At 51.7% G+C, this 20,173-nt stretch overlaps 6 protein-coding genes across 6 annotated transcripts; 5 read left to right on the forward strand and 1 right to left on the reverse strand.

Annotated features, from left to right (window-relative positions):
* Positions 1 to 1,829: 1,829 nt before the first annotated feature.
* On the forward strand, positions 1,830 to 2,255 carry M431DRAFT_304654 (hypothetical protein). Its single transcript, XM_024914178.1, has one exon. The coding sequence runs from the start codon at positions 1,915 to 1,917 to the stop codon at positions 2,149 to 2,151; it is 237 nt and encodes a 78-aa protein (XP_024779149.1). The 5' UTR covers positions 1,830 to 1,914; the 3' UTR covers positions 2,152 to 2,255.
* Positions 2,256 to 3,271: 1,016 nt separating this feature from the next.
* Positions 3,272 to 5,575, forward strand: M431DRAFT_75444 (hypothetical protein; the record flags this gene model as incomplete). Its single annotated transcript, XM_024922336.1, has 4 exons — positions 3,272 to 3,330; positions 3,446 to 3,512; positions 3,663 to 4,642; positions 4,699 to 5,575. 4 exons carry the CDS (start codon positions 3,272 to 3,274, stop codon positions 5,573 to 5,575), a joined length of 1,983 nt encoding a protein of 660 aa, XP_024779150.1.
* Positions 5,576 to 6,394: 819 nt separating this feature from the next.
* On the forward strand, positions 6,395 to 12,289 carry M431DRAFT_2073 (hypothetical protein; the record flags this gene model as incomplete). The annotated part of the gene is made up of 3 exons (XM_024913407.1): positions 6,395 to 8,008; positions 10,595 to 11,164; positions 11,519 to 12,289. 3 exons carry the CDS (start codon positions 6,395 to 6,397, stop codon positions 12,287 to 12,289), a joined length of 2,955 nt encoding a protein of 984 aa, XP_024779151.1.
* A 1,314-nt stretch (positions 12,290 to 13,603) lies between these two features.
* M431DRAFT_2074 (hypothetical protein) lies at positions 13,604 to 14,672 on the forward strand (the record flags this gene model as incomplete). Its single annotated transcript, XM_024913412.1, has 5 exons — positions 13,604 to 13,634; positions 13,708 to 13,714; positions 13,775 to 13,827; positions 13,896 to 14,283; positions 14,342 to 14,672. 5 exons carry the CDS (start codon positions 13,604 to 13,606, stop codon positions 14,670 to 14,672), a joined length of 810 nt encoding a protein of 269 aa, XP_024779152.1.
* A 251-nt stretch (positions 14,673 to 14,923) lies between these two features.
* On the reverse strand, positions 14,924 to 15,426 carry M431DRAFT_478549 (hypothetical protein; the record flags this gene model as incomplete). Its single annotated transcript, XM_024915685.1, has 3 exons — positions 14,924 to 15,243; positions 15,315 to 15,358; positions 15,422 to 15,426. 3 exons carry the CDS (start codon positions 15,424 to 15,426, stop codon positions 14,924 to 14,926), a joined length of 369 nt encoding a protein of 122 aa, XP_024779153.1.
* Positions 15,427 to 15,989: 563 nt separating this feature from the next.
* On the forward strand, positions 15,990 to 18,494 carry M431DRAFT_76770 (hypothetical protein; the record flags this gene model as incomplete). The annotated part of the gene is made up of 1 exon (XM_024922498.1): positions 15,990 to 18,494. The coding sequence occupies one exon, from the start codon at positions 15,990 to 15,992 to the stop codon at positions 18,492 to 18,494; it is 2,505 nt and encodes an 834-aa protein (XP_024779154.1).
* Positions 18,495 to 20,173: the final 1,679 nt, after the last annotated feature.

Raw genomic sequence — 20,173 nt, forward strand, 5'->3', positions numbered from 1 at the left:
GTTGTATCCCCGCTCCCGTTTAGAGAGGTCGCAAGTTCGAATCGCTAACGGTGCAAACAACAGACAGAGAAGATTAGCATGGCCCCTGCACTAAGGATGTAAGTTTCTACTACCCTGGACCACCGCTCAGGTCAACCAAATACTAATGGATTCTGCAGGACACGCTCAATCAAAGAGAAGCTAAACATTTTTTTTTTGTCTTTTTTTGTAGTTTCCAATTTCTATTCTCTCTTCTTTTTTTTGTCTTCTCGTTTTATTCAATGGAATAAAAGATAGAGGCATCCTGCATCAGTACTGTAAAACATATGCAATGCAAATACACCGGAGTGCGTGAGGTGAAATGGCTGAGTCCATCTGAAATCAACATGTATTGTGCTCCTTTTGACATCATAAAATTGAGTGCCACGTCGATCTTGCTTATCCATACTCCGTACAGGGATTCTTTTGCTACGTCTACCTACTTACGTAGTATCTCATACTTAAGTATGAAAGGACATTACTTATACTGCATTTCACAATTCTACACAAACAACCGAAGATGGGACAACACGCCGTGGCAAAGAGAGCCAAGCCGAAAGGTATCAGACATATACATATTACACCTTAGCGATCTGCAAGCGCAATCTACGTGAACGCAGGAATAAAAGCCCAAAGGAAACCGAATCTGATTCTCTGAGGGCATGGAATCCCCCTCTCATCAATACTCTCCGTCGGATATCGACGCTTTCTTCGGCCATCCATCAATGCTCGTGTAGATGTGCACGATCAAATAGTGTGAAATAGCAGCCAATCCTATCACAACGTGGGAGATCTAAAGCGGCAGCATTGGTTTACAAATGTCTGGAGACTCCATGATATGAGAAGTCAAGAATCTGCCAAGACCTCCACACATCGTACCCTGCCAACAGCTGAAAGCGATGAAGCGAAAGTAAGCCGTCAACAGCAACAACCCGGGGTGAAAATCAAGGCAGACATCCTGGTAGTTGCAGAACGGAGGCACATCAAGTCGACAACAATGGGAGAAACCGGGGAGACATCTCGAGCGAGAGTGGCAACGGGCCTACCGGTTGACCGTACGGTACGACGGATGCAGCTCTTGATCCTCCATGGCAACTGGCATCCTGTTAGTTCCGTCAGATAACATCAACGTGGCTCAATATTGAAGGGAAAAGGTGCTTCGGCAAATATCCTTGACTGCATCGCATCAAAGACGACCTGTCACGTCCCCAGGAGTTGGCATTCTGCGTGGTATAGGGGTGTGTTTGCTGAGTCCTTGTAGACGCGCTTTTGCCACTGCCAGGCGTGTCTTTTGTCTGGCTGTTTCGGCCTTTGCCTGTGAGTGATACGGATGAAGCGGTCAATTATGAGCGTCCAGGATCATCGTAGGATTGAAGACTGCCGAGAGCCACGAGGTTCCACTGATGGCTATTGATCACCACGGCTGAGGCGTAACGCGGCAACGTTGAATTGCCCATGCTCACGATTGACAGCAAAGCTGATCCGAACCGGTTTCTGCAGCATCGAACGACGGCCGCGCAATCACGAGATGGCAGAGTGGATGAGATGGATCAGAAACGAGGATCCGTGCAGCCAAGCGAACAGACGAGGCGCCCGCCACGAAGGCCTGGTGATTTGCTGGCCTTGCGTGTTACTAGGCAGAGTTCCATCCACCGTTTTCGCGACGCATCGAGGTGCAGCTGCAGCATGCCGGCTCTGGGGTTGCTTGAGTACATGTACATGTAGGTTCGCTCTTTTAGAAAAATTCAGGTGGTTGGAACGCGATGCCAGCTGGACGCTCGTTGGGTCTTAGACGAGGCGAACTTTGTCTCCATCCTTCTCGCCTCGATCCGAGCGTTGGCGGACCTGTCTGGACTGGCCTGGCGCAGAGTTTATGCGGCCGGCGTGGAGACGCGCATGAGGACCCAATCGCGTAGACGGCGAGGATGCTTCAACGGTGCCACGTCTGTGGTTACGGAGCATCTGTCAAGCTCGCCCGCAGGGAACTCCAGAAAAGTTTCTGATACGTCTCATCAAAGTACTTTTCCAAAGAGTATAATAACAGTCGAGGCCCTGGCGGTAGAACAACAAGAAAGAGACAAAAAAGCATCAAACAGTAAAAAAAAGCATCAAGTCATATATACCACTACTTAATACTACAATATCCATCTGTTGATATTCTCTCTTTGGAGTTCTTGGCTGAATTTAAAATAAAGCCACCCGTTGGGCCGTCCTATCGATAAGATACTCTGCCCCCCATCCCAAGTACCTGTACATGTACCGGTACCACGACGACGACCGTCTTTTACCGCTGCCACTAGTAGTGCTACTGCTGCTGCTCACCTCCTTCGCCATGGCCTATTACAGCCTGCGCCAGAGCGCCACAGGGCCGCTAAAGACGCCCAAGAAGATGGCGCCTACGCCCACTGGCAGCACCGGTATTAGCACCAGCTCGTGCAGCAGCAGCGCTGGTATTATTAGCGGCGTTAGCACACAAGTAACCGCCGGCACAACGGGCGCCACAGGCCTGTTGGAGGAGCTGCAGCCCGGCAACGTCGAGCTGGCGGACCAGTTCCCGGAATTTTGTTTACAACCCCAGCGCCCCTCTGGTCTAAATATCGACACCAAGCTCGCCGCTTCATTTGCATCGGTCCAGCTCCAGCTGCAGCTCCAGCATCTCACCAGTACCAGAAATACTTGTAACACTACTACAACAACTGCTGCTGCTTTTACAACTGCTACCACCACTACCATCACCACTACTTCGTCCACCTGCTTGACCTCCCTGGGCCTCTGCACGCCCCCTAGCTCTCCCGTCAGCTCATCGGCCGTCTCCAGACTCGCATCGCCTGTCAGTGTCAGTGCCGCCAAGGCTGAGGCTGACCCTGTGTCTGTGTCGCTGCCAGTTGAGCGCCTGCAAACGCCCCTCTCTCTATCTCTACCCCGGCTACGCTGCGCTTCGGACCCCCAGCGGAGTGGGCGGGACAAGGAGGAGACTCGTAGTATTACCGGTACTGCTGCACTCCAGCGGTCAGAGAAGCGTCGCTCGTCATTGGGCACCAAGGCCCTGAGCCAGTCTCCAACGCGCTCAAAGCTTTCCAGTCCTCCAAAGCCACCGCCCAAGCCAGCAAAGTTTTCCAGACAACCTCGCCCGGCAGAAACCCAGAGTCAAGCCGACTCTGATCTCGCCCTAGCGGAGTCCAAGGAGTCTGCTGCCGACGTACTAGTCGATTCTTCGTCGATTCGAGGTGTCCATGACCAATTTCTAAACAGGATGACTCTTTCAGAGCAGCAGAGATGGATCACGGTCCAGGAAAAGACGTTTACCAAATGGTATGTTCCTTTCAACCTGCCTGCCCGCCTTCCACAAAGGAAAAGAAGGGGGAAACTCGAATTACAGGTTTCTCAACCAACCCCTTGTGTAACATGCTGACAAAGACTTCCCTAGGCTTAACACAAAGATTGTAGCCAGAAATCTTGAGGTCAAGGACTTGGTGCCGGATCTTAGCGATGGTGTAAGTTGACCCTATCCACACCACGATGTTGCTGGCCATTTTCCTATTTTCACATTTTTTTTTTTTCACCATTCCTCCTACTTCTCTTTCCCTCGGCCCGTGTCAACTCAAAGAAGGTCTCCCATTAACACGGAAGCAATGGTGTACTAGGTTATGTTGATTCACTTGCTCGAATGCCTGTCTCACGAATCCCTCGGTCGATATGCCTCCCGGCCGAAGCTCCGAGTCCAGAAGTTTGAAAATGCCAACCTGTCTTTGGACTTCATCAGGTCGAGGGGTATCCAGATGACAAACATTGGTGCTGAAGATGTCGTCGATGGCAACCGCAAGATTGTTCTCGGTCTTATCTGGACCCTGATTCTGCGCTTTACCATCAGTGATATCAACGAGGAGGGCATGTCTGCCAAGGAGGGTCTGCTCCTGTGGTGTCAACGAAAAACTGCATGCTATGACGAGGTCGAAGTTCGCGACTTTAGTAGCAGCTGGAACAACGGCCTTGCCTTTTGCGCTTTGCTCGATATTCACCGCCCGGATTTGATTGACTTTGATACCCTGGACAAGTCGGACCACCGCGGCAACATGCAGCTGGCCTTTGACATTGCCCAAGAGGAGATTGGCATTCCCAAGCTGTTGGATGTGGAAGATGTGTGCGACGTGGCGAAGCCTGATGAGCGAAGTTTGATGACATACATTGCCTACTGGTTCCATGCCTTCTCCCAGATGGAAAAGGTCGAAAATGCAGGACGACGTGTTGAAAAGTTTTTCAACAACATGCAGGGCGCGTGGGAGATGCAAAATGCCTACGAGAGACGAATGCGGGAGCTCCTCAAGAACATCCGAGGCCAGGTCGACCAGTGGCACACGGCCAAGTTTGAAGGCACCTATGTTGATGCAAAGGCCCAGGCCGCTCAGTTCTCAGAGTACAAGAGGGGTAAGAAGCGAGAGTGGGTTGCTGAGAAGAGCGAGCTGGCCACGTTGTTGGGAAATATCAAGACGAAGCTCAGCACGTACCGGTTACGGCCCTACGAACCTCCGTTCGAGGTCAGTCAAGAGGTCATTGAGAGAGACTGGAAGAGCCTCACAAAGAGCGAGATGGCTCGCGCACAGCTCATTAATGAGACCATTCGAGAGTATGTGAATATCCTGTTCTGTATACAGTGGAGGTAGCTAGCTAACAACGTCGCAGTATCAAAAACGCCCTGCGAAAGTCGTTCGCTGATAAAGCCAACGATTTCGCAATGGCTCTGAACACCATGCAACTTGCCATTTCAGGCTTGGATGGCGATATTGAAGATCAGTTACACCACGTCAAAAAACTCAGCGACAATTTGGCACCCCTCGATCGATATCTCAGCACCATTGCAGAAGTAGATGCCATGTGTGAGGAAGCAAACATTGAGGAGAACGACTTCACTACATACACATATGACGAATTGGCCTACGAGTTAACCTTGGTCAGATCGTCCGTCCAGAAAAAGCTGGCCTTTTTGGAAAACCAAATGGTTGCCCGCAACATGACCAACTTGACGCCCATCCAACTGGAAGAGTTCGAGAGTGTGTTCCGTCATTTCGACCGCGACGCTTCAAATTCGTTGCAGGAGCTCGAATTCAGTGCGGCCCTGGCCTCGCTGGGACTGGTTTTCTCTGAAGAGGAGATGCACGACTACTTTGTCGATACGTCTGGGGGCAAGGAATATGTCACATTCGAGCAGTTTATTCGTTTCATGGTCGATGTCACCGAGGACCAAAACACTGCCGAGCAAGTTTTTCAGTCGTTCCGAGAGGTTGCGGATGGAAAACCATACGTCACGGAAATGGATCTGCGCCACAGTCTTGTCCCTGAAGAGGTCATTGATACGCTCCTCAACATGATGCCGCCACACAGCGGCCCGGATATGTCAAGAGATCGGGGTAAAGCGCAGTATGACTACATCTCCTTCATGGAGAAGATGATGGGTGGCGAGGATGCGGACGACGATATACCACCCGGTGTGCTCCAGGATAGCACTAACAGCGGTGATCGACCCCGAAGAGATTCCAAGGTCAACGGCGTGCATGCTTAAAGAGTCCCACCGACGAGCAGAATGATACATGGCCCACGGCCTCCGTATATTTCTTTGTATACTTTCCCCCCTTTTACTCCTTGTCGCGCACATATGCCCATTATACGGAGTCCCTGTCTCCTATGTTGTCTGGATACTTGGTTGGAGAGGCAGCGGTGTTTTTCTCGGTCCCCTCGATGCATGCATGCATTGCTTATTTTGTTTTTCCTTTTTGGATGGTAATGGTGTGATGTGCGGATAAAAATTGGACACAATTCTATAGTGTATTCCCCACGTTGAATTAATAGTACTACGACGGTAGATAACCAAACTAATTGGCACTTGGCCTCCTATTTATCAATTACGAAGAAGACTCGTATTTGCCTTTTACGAGTATACCTGGTTCCTTTGCTCGTATTACAGTTGACCAAGCTTCTTACCCGGCATCAATTCTCCGAGGCCGGACTCGGAGGCAGAGGCCCACTAATGACTTCAGGGCCCTCAAAAGCACCGAATTGTAACTGCCCGATAGGCAATTGGGCATTTAACCAAGGGCGTCTTAGTGGCAGAAAAAAAGAAAAGTGACGCCTGAAAGTGGCCTTATGGCGCTTAAGCATCAATGAGGCGCTTTTGCTTGGCTCATTGTCTACGTCCATACGGAGTACTAAAGAGAAAAATAGGTAGCTCCGGCTCTTGCCTACCCGGGAATCGCCAGCCGATCGAAGGTGCTAAGCAAAGGAAGCTTCAACCTATGCCCCTCTGATCTCACTCCGTCTTTTTTTTCCACCCTCCGACATTGGTTGGCCTCACAACAGCAGGATTCTCACCCTCTGACTGAAAATGGTGACACGATCGAGGCTCGTGCGAGTGCTGCAATCGCCCGGCCGGCGAATGGGCGCAATTGGCGGTGCCAGACTTGCGCCCTGCCATGCAATTTCGCCAGCTCGATGCTTTGCGACTTCGGTCCCGAGATTGTTGTCTCAATCACAGGCGGTCCAGCACCTTGCCAAGCTCACGTCCGAGACGTATCCGGGACTGACGAGAGACGCCAAATATGCGTCACTGACGGCGGATGATGTAGCTTACTTCAAAGACCTGCTTGGAGGCGAGCAGGCCGTGATCGATGGCACCACTGGCAGCGCAGAGGACGATCTCAAGCCCTTCAACGAGGATTGGATGCACAAGTACCGAGGTCAAGGCCGTCTCGTGCTCAAGCCAGGATCGACCGAGGATGTCAGCCAGATCCTCAAGTACTGCAACGAAAGGAAGCTGGCGGTGGTGCCGCAGGGAGGCAACACGGGACTTGTTGGGGGCTCTGTGCCTATTTTCGACGAGATCATCATCAACATGAGCCGCATGAACCAGATCCATTCCTTCGACGAGGTCAGCGGCTCACTTGTGTTGGATGCTGGATGCATTTTGGAGGTGGCCGATCAGTACCTCGCTGAAAGGGGATACATCTTTCCCCTCGACCTAGGAGCTAAGGGATCGTGCCATGTGGGTGGTACAGTTGCCACCAATGCTGGAGGCCTGAGGCTGTTGCGCTACGGCAGCTTGCACGGAAACGTCTTGGGCATGGAGGCCGTGCTGCCAGATGGCACGGTCATGAACGACCTGTGTGCTCTGCGCAAGAACAACACGGGCTACGACCTGAAGCAGCTGTTCATCGGTGGTGAGGGAACCATTGGTATCATCACCAAGCTGGTCATCCAGTGCCCGCAGCGCTCTGCCGCCGTCAACGTGGCCTACTTTGGCTTGGAGTCGTATGAGAAGGCACAGCTTGCGTTCCGGGAGGCCAAGAAGCAGTTGGGGGAGATCCTTTCTGCCTTTGAGCTGATGGATTCTCGGACCCAGCAGATTGTTCACAAGATCAAGGGTGAAGAGAGGCCTCTTGAGGGCGAACACCCCTTCTACTGTCTTATCGAGACCAGCGGCTCCAACGGCGACCATGACTACGAGAAGCTAGAAAAGTTCCTCGAGGACGTGCTGACCAAGGAAATCGTGGTCGATGGCGTCGTGGCCCAAGGCGAGGGGCAGGCCAAGGCACTGTGGAGCTGGCGCGAGAGCATCACCGAGTGCATTGGCCACGGCGGCGGGGTGTACAAGTATGATGTCTCGATCCCACTGGCCGAGATGTACTCGCTTGTCGAGGATGTCAAGGCGCGCATGGGGGAGGCTGGCCTAATCGGCGAAACCGAGGAGCACCCGGTAAGCGCAGTTGTGGGCTACGGCCATATGGGTGACTCTAACCTGCATCTCAATGTGGCCGTAAGACGGTATGACGCCAAGGTCGAGGAGGCTCTAGAGCCCTTTGTGTACGAATGGATCGAGAAGCGTAATGGTAGCATCAGCGCCGAGCATGGGCTGGGGCTGGCCAAGAAGAAGTACGTGCAGTACAGCCGGAACGAGACTGTGATTGGCCTGATGAAGCAGATTAAGAAGCTCTATGATCCGGTAAGCCAAGCCCACACCTCGTTTGTTCCCCATTCTCAGTTGTCGCCTGTCGCTTGTTTCTTACCCTTGCTTTTGCGCCTTGTTTCAACCTGCTTTTGTTTCATGATTTTCCTCGTGTTTCCCCATACGATACGACCCTCTTTCGTTTCTGTCTTTTGCATGATCTGATTGCTTGCGGCTGGCAACATGGCATATCACATGTCTCTTGAGTCCCGCGCGGGAGGGCTTGTCGTGGCTGTAGAGATGCCGCGGCGCGCGCGCTCTCATGCACCCTCTTCCCAATCCAACCTGACCTGAGCAATCTCTCCCAACTTATGCACTGCTACGCCGTAGGGCTGACACTGACAATGGCTCATGACAGAATGGCATTATGAATCCGTACAAGTACATTTGATGACTGGGGGGTACATACAGTATTCGTCCGAGGTGGCGGCGGGGATGCGATAGCACGAGTAATACCAATACCAAACCAGCACAAGTACATTTTTGCGGTCGGTCCATCCTAAAAAAAAACCCCCAAGGCTCCCTTTTTGGGCCTTTTGCATGTATGTAAGTCATGGCAGATGCGGACCGCTTGGAAGTGGGAGGGCCTGTCAAGGGCCATCCCCTCCCCTGGATCCCCTTAGGCAGATTCGTCACATCTTGTAACTCTTTTGAGCCTGGTGCCATTTCCCGATTTGGCTCCGTATCGGCCGACACCGGTTTGTGTGCACGGCAGAGACGGCGGGCAAGGAGAAGGCAGAAGCACCATGATAGTAGTATTTTGCAAAGTCCCCTATTTTTCTTGCTACTGTGTCTTGTTGTTATCCCCGGCGCGGCGGTCTACGAAAGTGGGCAATACTGTGCTAGCAAGACTTGATCATCGTAATCAACTTACAGGCACCCACGCAGCACGGCTGGGACGAGGCTGTTGGGCTCCGGATGGTTCCTTGGGGTTTTCGCGGCTGGGGACCCCCCGGACAACCTATCAGATTGCCGGACAGGGTGAGCGACGGATAGGTTGGGATAGCTTGAGGGAGCCACAGAGACCCAAAGAGGTCCAGGAGGCCACAGGTTTTCTCATAGGTCATATTCCTGTCATTTCAGCGAGCCGGCCAATGGCAGCGCGCGCCTTGTCCAAACATCTGATCGCTGACACAAGACGACTTGGGCGACCAAGCTCAGCCGTCTCGGTGGGCCAGCCAACCAGGAGCAGAGCTGGCCCTCCGCGTCAGCCCTACGAAACTTAGTGCCAGAAAGAAGATGGTGGGACTGCAGTCTGCAGCACAAGCAGAAGGGCTGCCAGTCTAGCGTCATGCCGGGCGGACGAAGGCTGCATTTGCAGCGGAAGTTGCCCTGCTTGCTTAGCTGGGGGGGGATGGGGGCAGAAGAAGCGGACCAAAAGTGACAAGACACACAGACGAGAGACTCAAAGCTAGACCGAGAGCCAACAAGAGGCCTCGGAGCCCCTGAACCGACCGGCAATGTGGTAAGCCTTGCATCTCATGTCGTCCGTGGGGCTGAGGCCGAGAGGCCATCTCAGCCTTCCCATTCGCCGGACGCCTGGTCGCCGTTCGTACGTTTTTGCTTCGGTGGTTGCCGGGCCTTTACGTGGGATGCCACCAATCCACAGCCAAAGGGCCCATGCCAAAAGGCGGAGTTGTGTGCCTGGCAATATGTCCCAAGACCAGCAGTGACCAGAGGTGAAAGGCCATTCACAGCTCGAGATTGGACATCTTTCGTGTGGAGATTCACCATTTCTAAATTTTCCCTCTCTTCCTCCCCCCCTCTCCAGTATGGGACGTTTTGCTGCCATGTGGTTCTGGTTTCCGGCCTTGGACCTTGTTCCCTTACCTCACCTCCGTATCATTAATGTCCCGACCCTTACACACCTGTCCCCCATCTACCTAACCTACCTACACAACCTTGTTAGCCGGAATAGCTCCCGCGTACCCAGTCCCATGCTTGGTCCTCGTCCAGGAGGCCTATAGTCCAACGGCGTCCTCTTCCTCCCTCTTTTACAAATATAAAACAGACCCAACGATGATGCAAAGAGGATAAGCGGTGGCAAAGAGAAGCAAGACTGCGGGCCGGGTTGCAATAGACACCGACCAAACCAAACCAGACAGCCTTTCGCGAACGAACGAACCGGACATTTTTCTTTTTTTGTTTCTTCCACTTTCTTTCTGGAAAAGGCTGAGGAACAAATTCGCCGGCCTTCCCCCCCACAAGAGACCACACACACACTTACGCGCTCGCGCATACACGAACTTCTCATACATACATACGTTTCAAGGTCACACACGCACACACGCACATATTCGCACACACAATTATAAATATATATCTATATATATATATATATACGCGTGAGTCCGAAGATCGACATCATGGTTGGTGTTCCGGGCAAGTATAAGGGGTGCGAGACCTGCCGCAGGCGTCGAGTCAAGGTTTGTTCTTCTACTTCCCTCCCCCCCTTTACTTATACACCTTTCTCGATGGAAAATGAGACATTATGATGAAGAGAAACGAGAAAAAGAGAGAGGCAGACACACATGCAAAGAGGAAGATATAACACGGGCAGCAACTAACATGTCGAGAAAATAGTGCAGCAATGAGCGTCCATTCTGCCAGAACTGCATCAGCAGCGGCAGAACTTGCGAGGGCTATGAGAGAGAACGAGTTTTCATCACTGGTACGCCAGAGACCAAAGGCCGTGTAGCTTCGCATCCAAAGAAGACGACACCTTCCAAGAAGCCAAAGGCCAGCCCTAGCCCCAGCGTCAAGGCTTCAGACGAGCCTGGCAGCAGCAGCAGCAGCATCTTCAGCGGTTCTCAACTCTTCCAACCCCTGGCACCACTTACCTCTGCGTGGGACGACTACGTTCGATTGACACCCGGGGGCCAAGGGGGAACCGGTTTCCCAGCCCTCGTCACCGCGCTCCAGACGAATTTGCAAAGCGTGGCGAGACTCGAGGGGGCTGTCGGTGGTGAAGGCGGCGGTGATGGATCCGCCGCGGGACTTTTGAGTGCTATACAGTTTCCTCCCTACGCGGCGGCTGAGTTGCTGCCGGTGGCGGACGATGCCTTCGGTATGAATGCGCAATGTTTTGTGCGCCAAAAGGCCACTAATTCTGAGCATGACTCGACAGAGAGCTACTGCGCGTTTCTATTCGAGGTGGGTTTTGCTTTTGTTTCTGCATTTTCTGTTTCCTCGTCGTGGTGTTTTGTTTTTGCAATTGCAAATCATCCGCGGGATTTCCTCGGACGAGGTTCGCTCTTCAAGTCCGGTCGAAGCTAATTCGGAGATGACTTACACAGCACGATTCGTCCGGCGCATCATGGAGGCTCACGGCCGAACAGATGACTAGACTTGGTCCGCACTATTTCGCCTCCTTCCCGAATCACCATTTCTTCGTGAGGGTATATCGCCCTGTAGCTGTAGGTTCTCGGTCGATGATTTCCCTCTGGCTGGCTTGTCCGGATTCTCCCCCTCCCCCTTTCTCCGATTGCTAATTGCTGGACGAAATAGATGAGCATTGCTCTCCTGAGCAGACGAGATACCTTTTTGAGAGCACCGGAATGGACCACGATACCATGGGACCAACATCCAAAGTCTGCCCTCGACCAGCTGTTTGACATCATACTTCAGCTTCCCGCCATCTTCGAGCAGATGGATCGAATCATCCACCTCCAGGCAACGCTTGCCCGCCGAACACAAGCCCAGGAGCTTTTGCATCATTGTCTGGTTGTCGAAGCGCAGTTCCGCCAATGGCTGCAGGAGGCCTACAGAGGAACGGAAGAGCACCCGTACCCATTCTGGGCCGAGGAGCTCAGGAGCCCTGGCGGCGCCATCCCCTTTGCGAATGCATATACCTTCAAGGATGGAGTCACTGGCTTGATGTTCGTCTATTACTGGATGGCCATGATTCCATTCCACCGCTGCATCGAACACATTCACATGGCCATTTTCCAGCCGGTTGTTGACGCCTATCCCAATATGTGGCCGGAACTGCCGCCCAACCTGCAAATCGACCCAGCGCATTACCAAGACGGACGAGAGCTGGCCGCCAACATCTGCAGGGGACTGGATTCAGCGCTCAATTCGACCGTCCAGCCGGACTTGCTCCTGGGGCCGATGACGGTTGCCATGGACTTTTACCGAGACGTCAACGCCGCGTCACAGGATGGCGTGCTTGAGATTCTGTGGCTGGACGGCTTCAAGAAGCGGCTGTGGGCAAAGGCGCAGGCCGTGACGAGTGTTTTGCAAGCCCACAAATGGTCTGAAGTGGCCAAATTCTAATGAATAATCAGTACGCATACATATGTCAACCAATATAAGTTGACGAGAGGGTGCAACCAAAACCGACGACAACGAGGCCAAGAACGAACGATGAACATTACAGTGTAGAATAACTTGTATAGCGACATTTGAAACTTTTTAACCAGATAGAATCGATAGAGATTTGTTCATATAAGGGAGGCAGCTGGACTGCCGTTGGAAGGACCAGCAAGCAGCGAAAGAAGGAAACATTTTTTTTGGGGGGGGGGGGGGGGGGGGGAAATCAAGCGGGGGAATATTCATCTCACCTCCTTCAGGAAGGGGAAGTTTTTTTGAGGGGAAAAAAGAGAAAAAGGAAGATTGCATCAACTTTCTATAGCTTGAATATTATACATGGCCCAAACTTCTTTTGGGTGTATGCACGAGTATTGGTCATGCCTGTGATGTGGTGGCTAAGAATAGCTGTGTTAAGGGATACAGTGTGGGGAGGGGATTTTGGGTGAGCGTTGCTGTAGATGTACAGTGTATGAGATGATTTGGTACTGTTGGTTCTGGATGATTTGATAGGTGAGTAAGGGGTGCATGCATCGGTATTACACGCATTGAATACGAACTGCATCTTGATTATCTAGATAGAATGAGGCAAAGATGGTGTAAAATGGGGGGTTGAAGGTGATGTGAGTGGTGAGTGGGTGAATGCCGTGATTTCGCGGTATTGCGAATAAGTTTCCTTCAATGTTTGATTGGGTTTGAGGGAAAGATGGAGAGATGCAATGGTAGAGGCCCATGGCGTTGGAAATGACAATGATAAAAATTTGACTAATTTTTTGGGTTCAACTGTTCGTTTTGTAGTTTGAATTTAATTCCTTTGATCGTATTCTTCTATATAAGTGCATCGGTTGAGTCTTGTTGCTGATTCGATTCGATTCAGCATGTTATGTCCCAATGCGCGTGTAAGTCGAGCTGCTCGAGGTACAAAGTACTTTGCCGCTGAGAATTGGTGTCATGTGATCACGCTCTTTGGAACATAGAGTACGTACCTTGGACCCGGCCCCGCCATCACGTTTCTCCGTCCCCCCCAGCGCGGCTGCCACAGGGAAGCTCCAGCCAGCTCCAGCCTTTCCAAGTACCGCCACAGGCAAGGTAGGCTGCCACTCTGACGAAGCTCCGCTAGAACCAGCATATCGACCCCCCCAATTATCGACGTCAAAGTGCCAGAAACAAACAACAACAACAACTTCCTCTTGCCCACAGCATTGCCCGCCAGACTGCACTCGGGTGGCCTCGAACAATTAATCATTGCGTGACTTTTTACCTTTGCAATAATCAGCGGCCATGGCGTCTGGTTACGACAGAGCTCTGTCCGGTAAGTTATTACGCATTCGCTGGCTGATATCGATACATCCTCAAGTTGCTGACATTTGCTGTGTGTGTTCTAGTCTTCAGGTTTGTGCCCGCTGCAGCCGTGTCTACTATCGCGCCTCGTCCATCTGACATTTAGCCTAGCCCCGACGGACACGTTTTCCAGGTTGAATATGCCGGCGAAGCTGTGAAGAGAGGTCCGTTTTGGATGAATCCCGGAAGCTGTCTAACCCCCCACCTTCGACTGACACTTTCTCGGGAATAGGAACATGCGCTGTCGGCGTCAAAGGCAAGGAAGTCGTGGTGCTGGGATGTGAGAAGAGGTCTGCGATGAAGCTGCAGGACACAAGAATCACGCCCTCCAAGATCCAGGTCCTGGACCACCACGTCGCCCTGGCCTTTGCCGGCCTGAACGCAGATGCCCGAATCCTTGTCGACAAGGCACGGTTAGAAGCCCAATCGCACCGTCTGTCGGTGGAGGACCCCGTCACGATCGAGTACATTACAAAATATGTTGCCGGTGTGCAGCAGCGCTATACACAGGCTGGAGGTGTCCGACCGTTTGGTATTAGCACCTTGGTGGTTGGATTTGACAATGGAAGCGAGGTGCCTAGATTGTACCAGACCGAGCCCTCTGGTATCTACTCAGCCTGGTAAGGTTCTCGTATGTGTTTCATCGAATGCATGATGGCTGACTCTTGACCACTACAGGAAAGCAAATGCCATCGGCCGTTCCAGCAAGACGGTTCGAGAGTTCCTGGAGCGAAACTACAAGGAAGACATGGACCGGGAGACCACCATTCGGCTAGCGATAAAGTCCCTCCTTGAGGTGGTACAGACTGGTGCGAAGAACATTGAGATCGCGCTCATGGCCCCCGGCGCACATATGGAGCTGCTGCCGACGGACGAGATTGAGGGCTACGTCAAGGAGATTGAGCAGGAGAAGCAGGAGGAGGCTGCCAAGAAGAAGACGGGGCGAACACCGGGCACCGGAAGCGCTGCCATCCTGACGAGGAGCGGCGATGACTCTGCTGCTGAATAGAGAATAAATGGAAATGGTATTTATTTGGAATGCAAACTTAGAGCGCAGATGCTATTGTATCAACATGATATGCAAGATTTAAAGAGGGACGCCATAATACAATTGCTACCTCGGCTGATGAACGAAGAAAGAAAAGAACTCCAATTAATGTGATGCCATGGAACGCCGAAACAGGTGCTTTCCAAACAACGACCGTATAATTAGTATATACACAGCCCATGCTCCCCTCTCCCCCTCTTTGAACAGAGTGCTTAGCCAAGCTTGTCAGCTTCCGGCGTCGGATCGAAGATGGTCCTCCGACCTTCCTGCCGGACCCTCTCGTCCTTGAGCAGCCTGTTGTCCATCCGAATGTCATCGCCCTCGATGGTCAGGGCGGCCTTGGGTGTCTTTGCCTCGAGGACGTAGTGGTTGTCGCAGTGCGGGCAGTACTCGTCGCTCTCGTCGAACTCCTCTGTGTCCTTGCGGAAGACCTTTTTGCACTTTTTGCAGGCGAATGTCATTTCCATGCTTTGCTTGAGGGGGTGGGTTTCTTGTTCGGAGTGGCATTCGGCGCAGTCGAACCATTTCCGGCCTTTTTTTTTTTTTGAGGTTTGATGTTAGTGGTTGAAAGAGATGGGGATTGTTGTTTGAAGGGGGACGTACAGCAGGGGGACCGGATGGCGACTTGGGCGTTGAGAATGTGTTTGCTGGGAGGGTTTGGTTAGCTGGGTTGCTGGATGTTGGGTTTGTGGTGGTTGTTTCGTGCGTACCACATGGTTGAGTTGAGTCGTTGGGTAGGAGGTTGGAGATGTTGATGAAGCTGGGTTCGTCCCTCTTGGGTATATGGCTGTATGTAGAACAAGAAGCAGCCGAGATGGACAAGATATAGGATTCCTCCTTTTTCCTGTCCTTGGTAACGAGTGTGGTAATATTTCTGGAGCTGCTGCAGAATCTCTTGGTCTTGGGTTTTGTCTCCCAGACGCCGCCCTCTGCAGCTGCTATTGGTGGGGTGCCTTTTAGTGCACTGGCCCCTGGACTGTTCTGTCTTCCGCAATTTACTTAGTCGGGGCCGCCTGAACAGTTCTTCCCTCTCGGTGGCGCGTTCTTTGGCTTTGGTGCTCGGTTAGTCAGCATCCGCCTGCAGTGACGGTCATCTATTCGTCTGACCGTGAACTCTGATTAATCTTTCTTTCTTCTTCTTCTTCCCCAGTCGTCGGCTTGCTTGTTCTCGCCACTTCTCCTTCTATCTACGGCGGCGACACGCTCGTCTCGTCTCCCCATCCAAGCTAGCGATTGCGTTTCGCAGTCTCTTTCTTTCGTAGCAGAATCAGAATCACGATGCCTCCTATCAAGAGAAAAGCAGGCAGCAGCGCCGTGCAGGGAGGACTCAAGGCTGGCCGGTCCTCGCGCATGTCGACGCCTGGAGGCACGACTCCCCGCAGCATCGATAGTGGCGATGAGGTGGCGGAGGAGGACGATGCGCCGCTGGACGAGGAGCTGGAGCAGGACATCGACAAGAATATAGATCGCTTCTCACTGGGGCGGTACCAGAAGAAGCATCACATCCGGGAGCCTCTCCCGCACATCTTTGGTAGCAATGATTTCTCGTACCTCGATCTCAAGAAAGATCACCAGAACCGGCCGCTTTGGATTGACCCTCAGAAGGGCAGAATCATTCTCGAGAGCTTCAATCCACTGGCGGAGCAGGCCCAAGACTTCCTCATTACCATTGCCGAGCCCTTGTCGCGCCCGACGTTCATGCATGAATATGCCCTCACAACGCATAGTCTCTACGCCGCGGTTTCCGTTGGCTTATCGCCTCATGACATAATAAATACACTCGATCGCTTTCTCAAGACGCCTCTGCCGGACGAGATCCGATCCTTTATCGAGAGCTGCACTCAGAGCTACGGAAAGGTCAAGCTCGTCCTGAAGAATACCAAGTACTACGTCGAGAGTCCAGATCCCAACATGCTGCAGATGCTGCTCAAGAACCCCAGGATTGGCCCTCTCCGCGTGCAAGGAACAGCAGAAATCACGACATCCGCTGCGCCCAAGCTCGGTAACCTCGTCATTCCTGGCACGAAGAATGCTGCGGGTGCCAAGCAGGCGAACGGTTTGCAGCCAGCAAATGGCGAGCAAGCGCAAGACGGCCAACCAGCCATGCAGGGAGGCGACGTGCTTGCTCGACTCGGCGAGGAAGATGACGATGACCAGGAGGTGACGCACTCGTTCGAGATTGCCGATAAAGATGTCGAGACGGTTCAGAAGGAATGTCTCAACCTAGGATTCCCGGTTCTCGAAGAGTACGACTTCAGACGAGATGAAGTCAACGCGACACTGGATATCGATCTCAAACCCGGCACCCAGATCCGACCGTACCAGGAAAAGAGTCTCAGCAAAATGTTTGGTAACGGCCGTGCCAAGAGTGGCTTGATCGTCTTGCCCTGCGGTGCTGGAAAGACGCTGGTTGGTATTACCGCAGCGTGCACTATCAAGAAGGGTGTCATCGTGCTATGCACGAGTTCCATGTCCGTGGTGCAATGGCGAAACGAGTTTTTGAAGTGGTCCAACATTAATCCAGACGATATTGTCGCCTTCACGTCGGACTCCAAAAATAGCGTCTTCACAGGAAGCACCGGTATCATCGTCACAACTTATTCCATGGTTACCCAGTCTAGAGCTCGATCGTACGATGCGGAAAAAATGATGAGGTTTCTTACCGGGCGAGAATGGGGTTTGATGCTTTTGGACGAGGTGCACGTCGTGCCCGCCAACATCTTCCGAAAAGTCACGTCTTCCATCAAGACGCACTCTAAGCTGGGTTTAACGGCCACATTGCTCCGAGAGGACGACAAAATCTCTGATCTCAATTTCCTCATTGGCCCAAAGCTATTCGAGGCCAACTGGATGGAGCTGTCCAAGCAGGGCCACATCGCTCGAGTGCAATGCGCCGAAGTTTGGTGTCCCATGCCCACCGAGTTCTATGACGAGTATCTTCGGGCGCCATCTCGCAAGAAGAATTTGCTCTACATCATGAACCCGCGCAAGTTCCAGGCCTGTCAGTATCTGATCAACTATCACGAATCCAGGGGTGACAAGATCATTGTCTTCTCGGATAACGTATACGCGTTGAAAGCATATGCGTTGAAGTTGGGCAAGGCATTCATCTATGGTGGTACTGGCCAGGCGGAACGTCTACAAGTGTTGGAAAACTTTCAGCACAACCCGCAAGTCAATACGCTATTCCTCTCAAAGATTGGAGACACATCTCTGGACTTGCCCGAGGCCACATGCCTGATCCAAATCTCATCGCATTATGGTTCCCGACGTCAAGAGGCCCAGAGACTGGGTCGTATCCTTCGAGCCAAGCGCAGAAATGATGAGGGTTTCAATGCGTTCTTCTACTCGCTCGTTTCTAAAGATACGCAGGAAATGTACTTTTCCTCGAAGAGACAGGCCTTTTTGGTTGATCAGGGCTACGCATTCAAGGTGATTACCCAGTTGGCAAACATTGAAAAGACCCCTGGGCTAGCTTTTGCAACGGCGACTGAGCGTCGTGAACTGCTACAAAAGGTGCTGGTAGAGAATGAGACGATGGACGATGAAGACATCACGGATGATTTGTTTCACAGTGGTACAATGGGCCGAAAGAAGAAGAAGGGAGCTGCCCGCCGAACAGCCGGTACACTGGGTGAGCTCAGTGGTGGACAAGATATGGCTTACATTGAGCAGAACAAGAAGATGAATGGTGCTTTCAAGAAAGGAAAAGGGAAGAAGGAGAGCAGCGCATTCTTTAAGAAGATTGGGCGAGAAAATGCCAGGCGAGCTGCCTTGGGTTAGATGTTTGACCTTGGTGACAAGTTTCTTCCTCTTCCCCCTTCCCTTTTCTCTCGTTTCATAATTATTCGTTATTCACAACCATACAGATTGGATGATCAGATACTACTAACCAAGGTTTGATTTAATGCGAGGTGTTATGACATATATGAAGGTGTTGCTGAAAAGCACAAAAGCAGCCTTCTTGGTGAACGGCGTTAATCTCGGATTTTTCATCAATGGTGGATAAGATTCTACCTCCTGCAACGGATGCATGGAGTTATACACTATAAAAGAATAACCATACCCATACAATATTATTACTATTATCATTTTTACTATTTCCACCAGACTTGACTCGTATTTTTAGACTGTATGCACGACTAGTAAGTACAGCTTTGTGTGAGCGTCTCGTGACAGCTATCGTATGTTGATTGGCATGGAGGGGACTTGCATATGGCGAATGGAAGGGCATTGGGTCAGCAATGTGCAGAAGTTCGACGCTGGGTGCCCAAAGCTCGCCTGGGGAGTTGCATCCAGGAGCCCAAGCAGAGAGGAGAGGCACAGGGTTGTTTCATTGGCTGCGGATGCGAGATGGGCCACTACGCCTCCTCGCATCACGAAGGAGGCGGGCGTTAAGCGGCGTGAATTATGATAAGAGAAGTGATAATTTGCCTTGCCTATTTGTGGTATGTGGGGAAATTATTCGTGTTATGTTACTTTGAAAGGAGAATTGAAGGTGATAACTGATGGTGGTGAGGTGTTGGGATATTGGTCGTCTTACATGATCCCTGTTGAGTCTTGTATTCCATTTTTGACAGACATTGTATTGTAATCGAGATTGGGTTGATGATGGATATGATTTTCATGCAGATATTCGCCCTGAGAATACAGGTTTTCCTAAGACTTGGGTACTTTGGTGGTTGATGCACCGAATCCAACCGCTAAAGATGAAGCGGTACTCGCTGCAATTGGCGCGCATGGAGCAAAGACGGCACCAGAGCAACAACAAGAATGCCATATATACAAAACAGCAGTCAAATATTCCCCCGACACCCGCTATTCATACGGGATTTCTCTTTTCTCGTAACGTACCAATGTAATTGAGAGCGAGCCGCTTGAGCCGCGTTTACCATTCCTTTTGACGAAGTTTGCACAACACAAGGTCAGTGCCTCGATGCCGGTCTCCCGTAACAACCAGTGGTAGAAGTCTATATTCAAAGGCAATGGAGGCGGTCCATCACGACCGGATTGTAAAGATTGAATCTGCATACGCATGAGGCTTACAGCCTGTACACAGTAGTGATCAGGTATTCTATTCATGTATTCCTCATCTTGAGGTACTTTTTGTTTGCACCTGTAGCTTATGCATCCTGTTCTGAGTGACCCTGAGCGTAATAAGTCATGTCAAGCGTATAGAATTCCTTGCGTAGGTGCATGTACTTTTGGTCAGCCCATCACCGTATCGCAGTACGGCATCTGTTTGTTGCTTCTCGATTGGTGTAGCTGCCAACCAGTATACGCTGTGATGACACACCTGCGTTTGAAAGGCCGACCTACTGCTGGCATTCAGCTTGGGCAGCAAGAGGCTGGTGCCTCATTGTGTGCCAGATGCGTATAAGCGAACGCAGTTTGGAGCATTTAGCCGCCGCTTTGTATGTATTAACAAGGTTTCACTATGGGAGTTTTGCTATCATGCAAAA

Source organism: Trichoderma harzianum, assembly GCF_003025095.1.
Source record: "Trichoderma harzianum CBS 226.95 unplaced genomic scaffold M431scaffold_2, whole genome shotgun sequence".
NCBI lineage: Eukaryota > Fungi > Ascomycota > Sordariomycetes > Hypocreales > Hypocreaceae > Trichoderma > Trichoderma harzianum.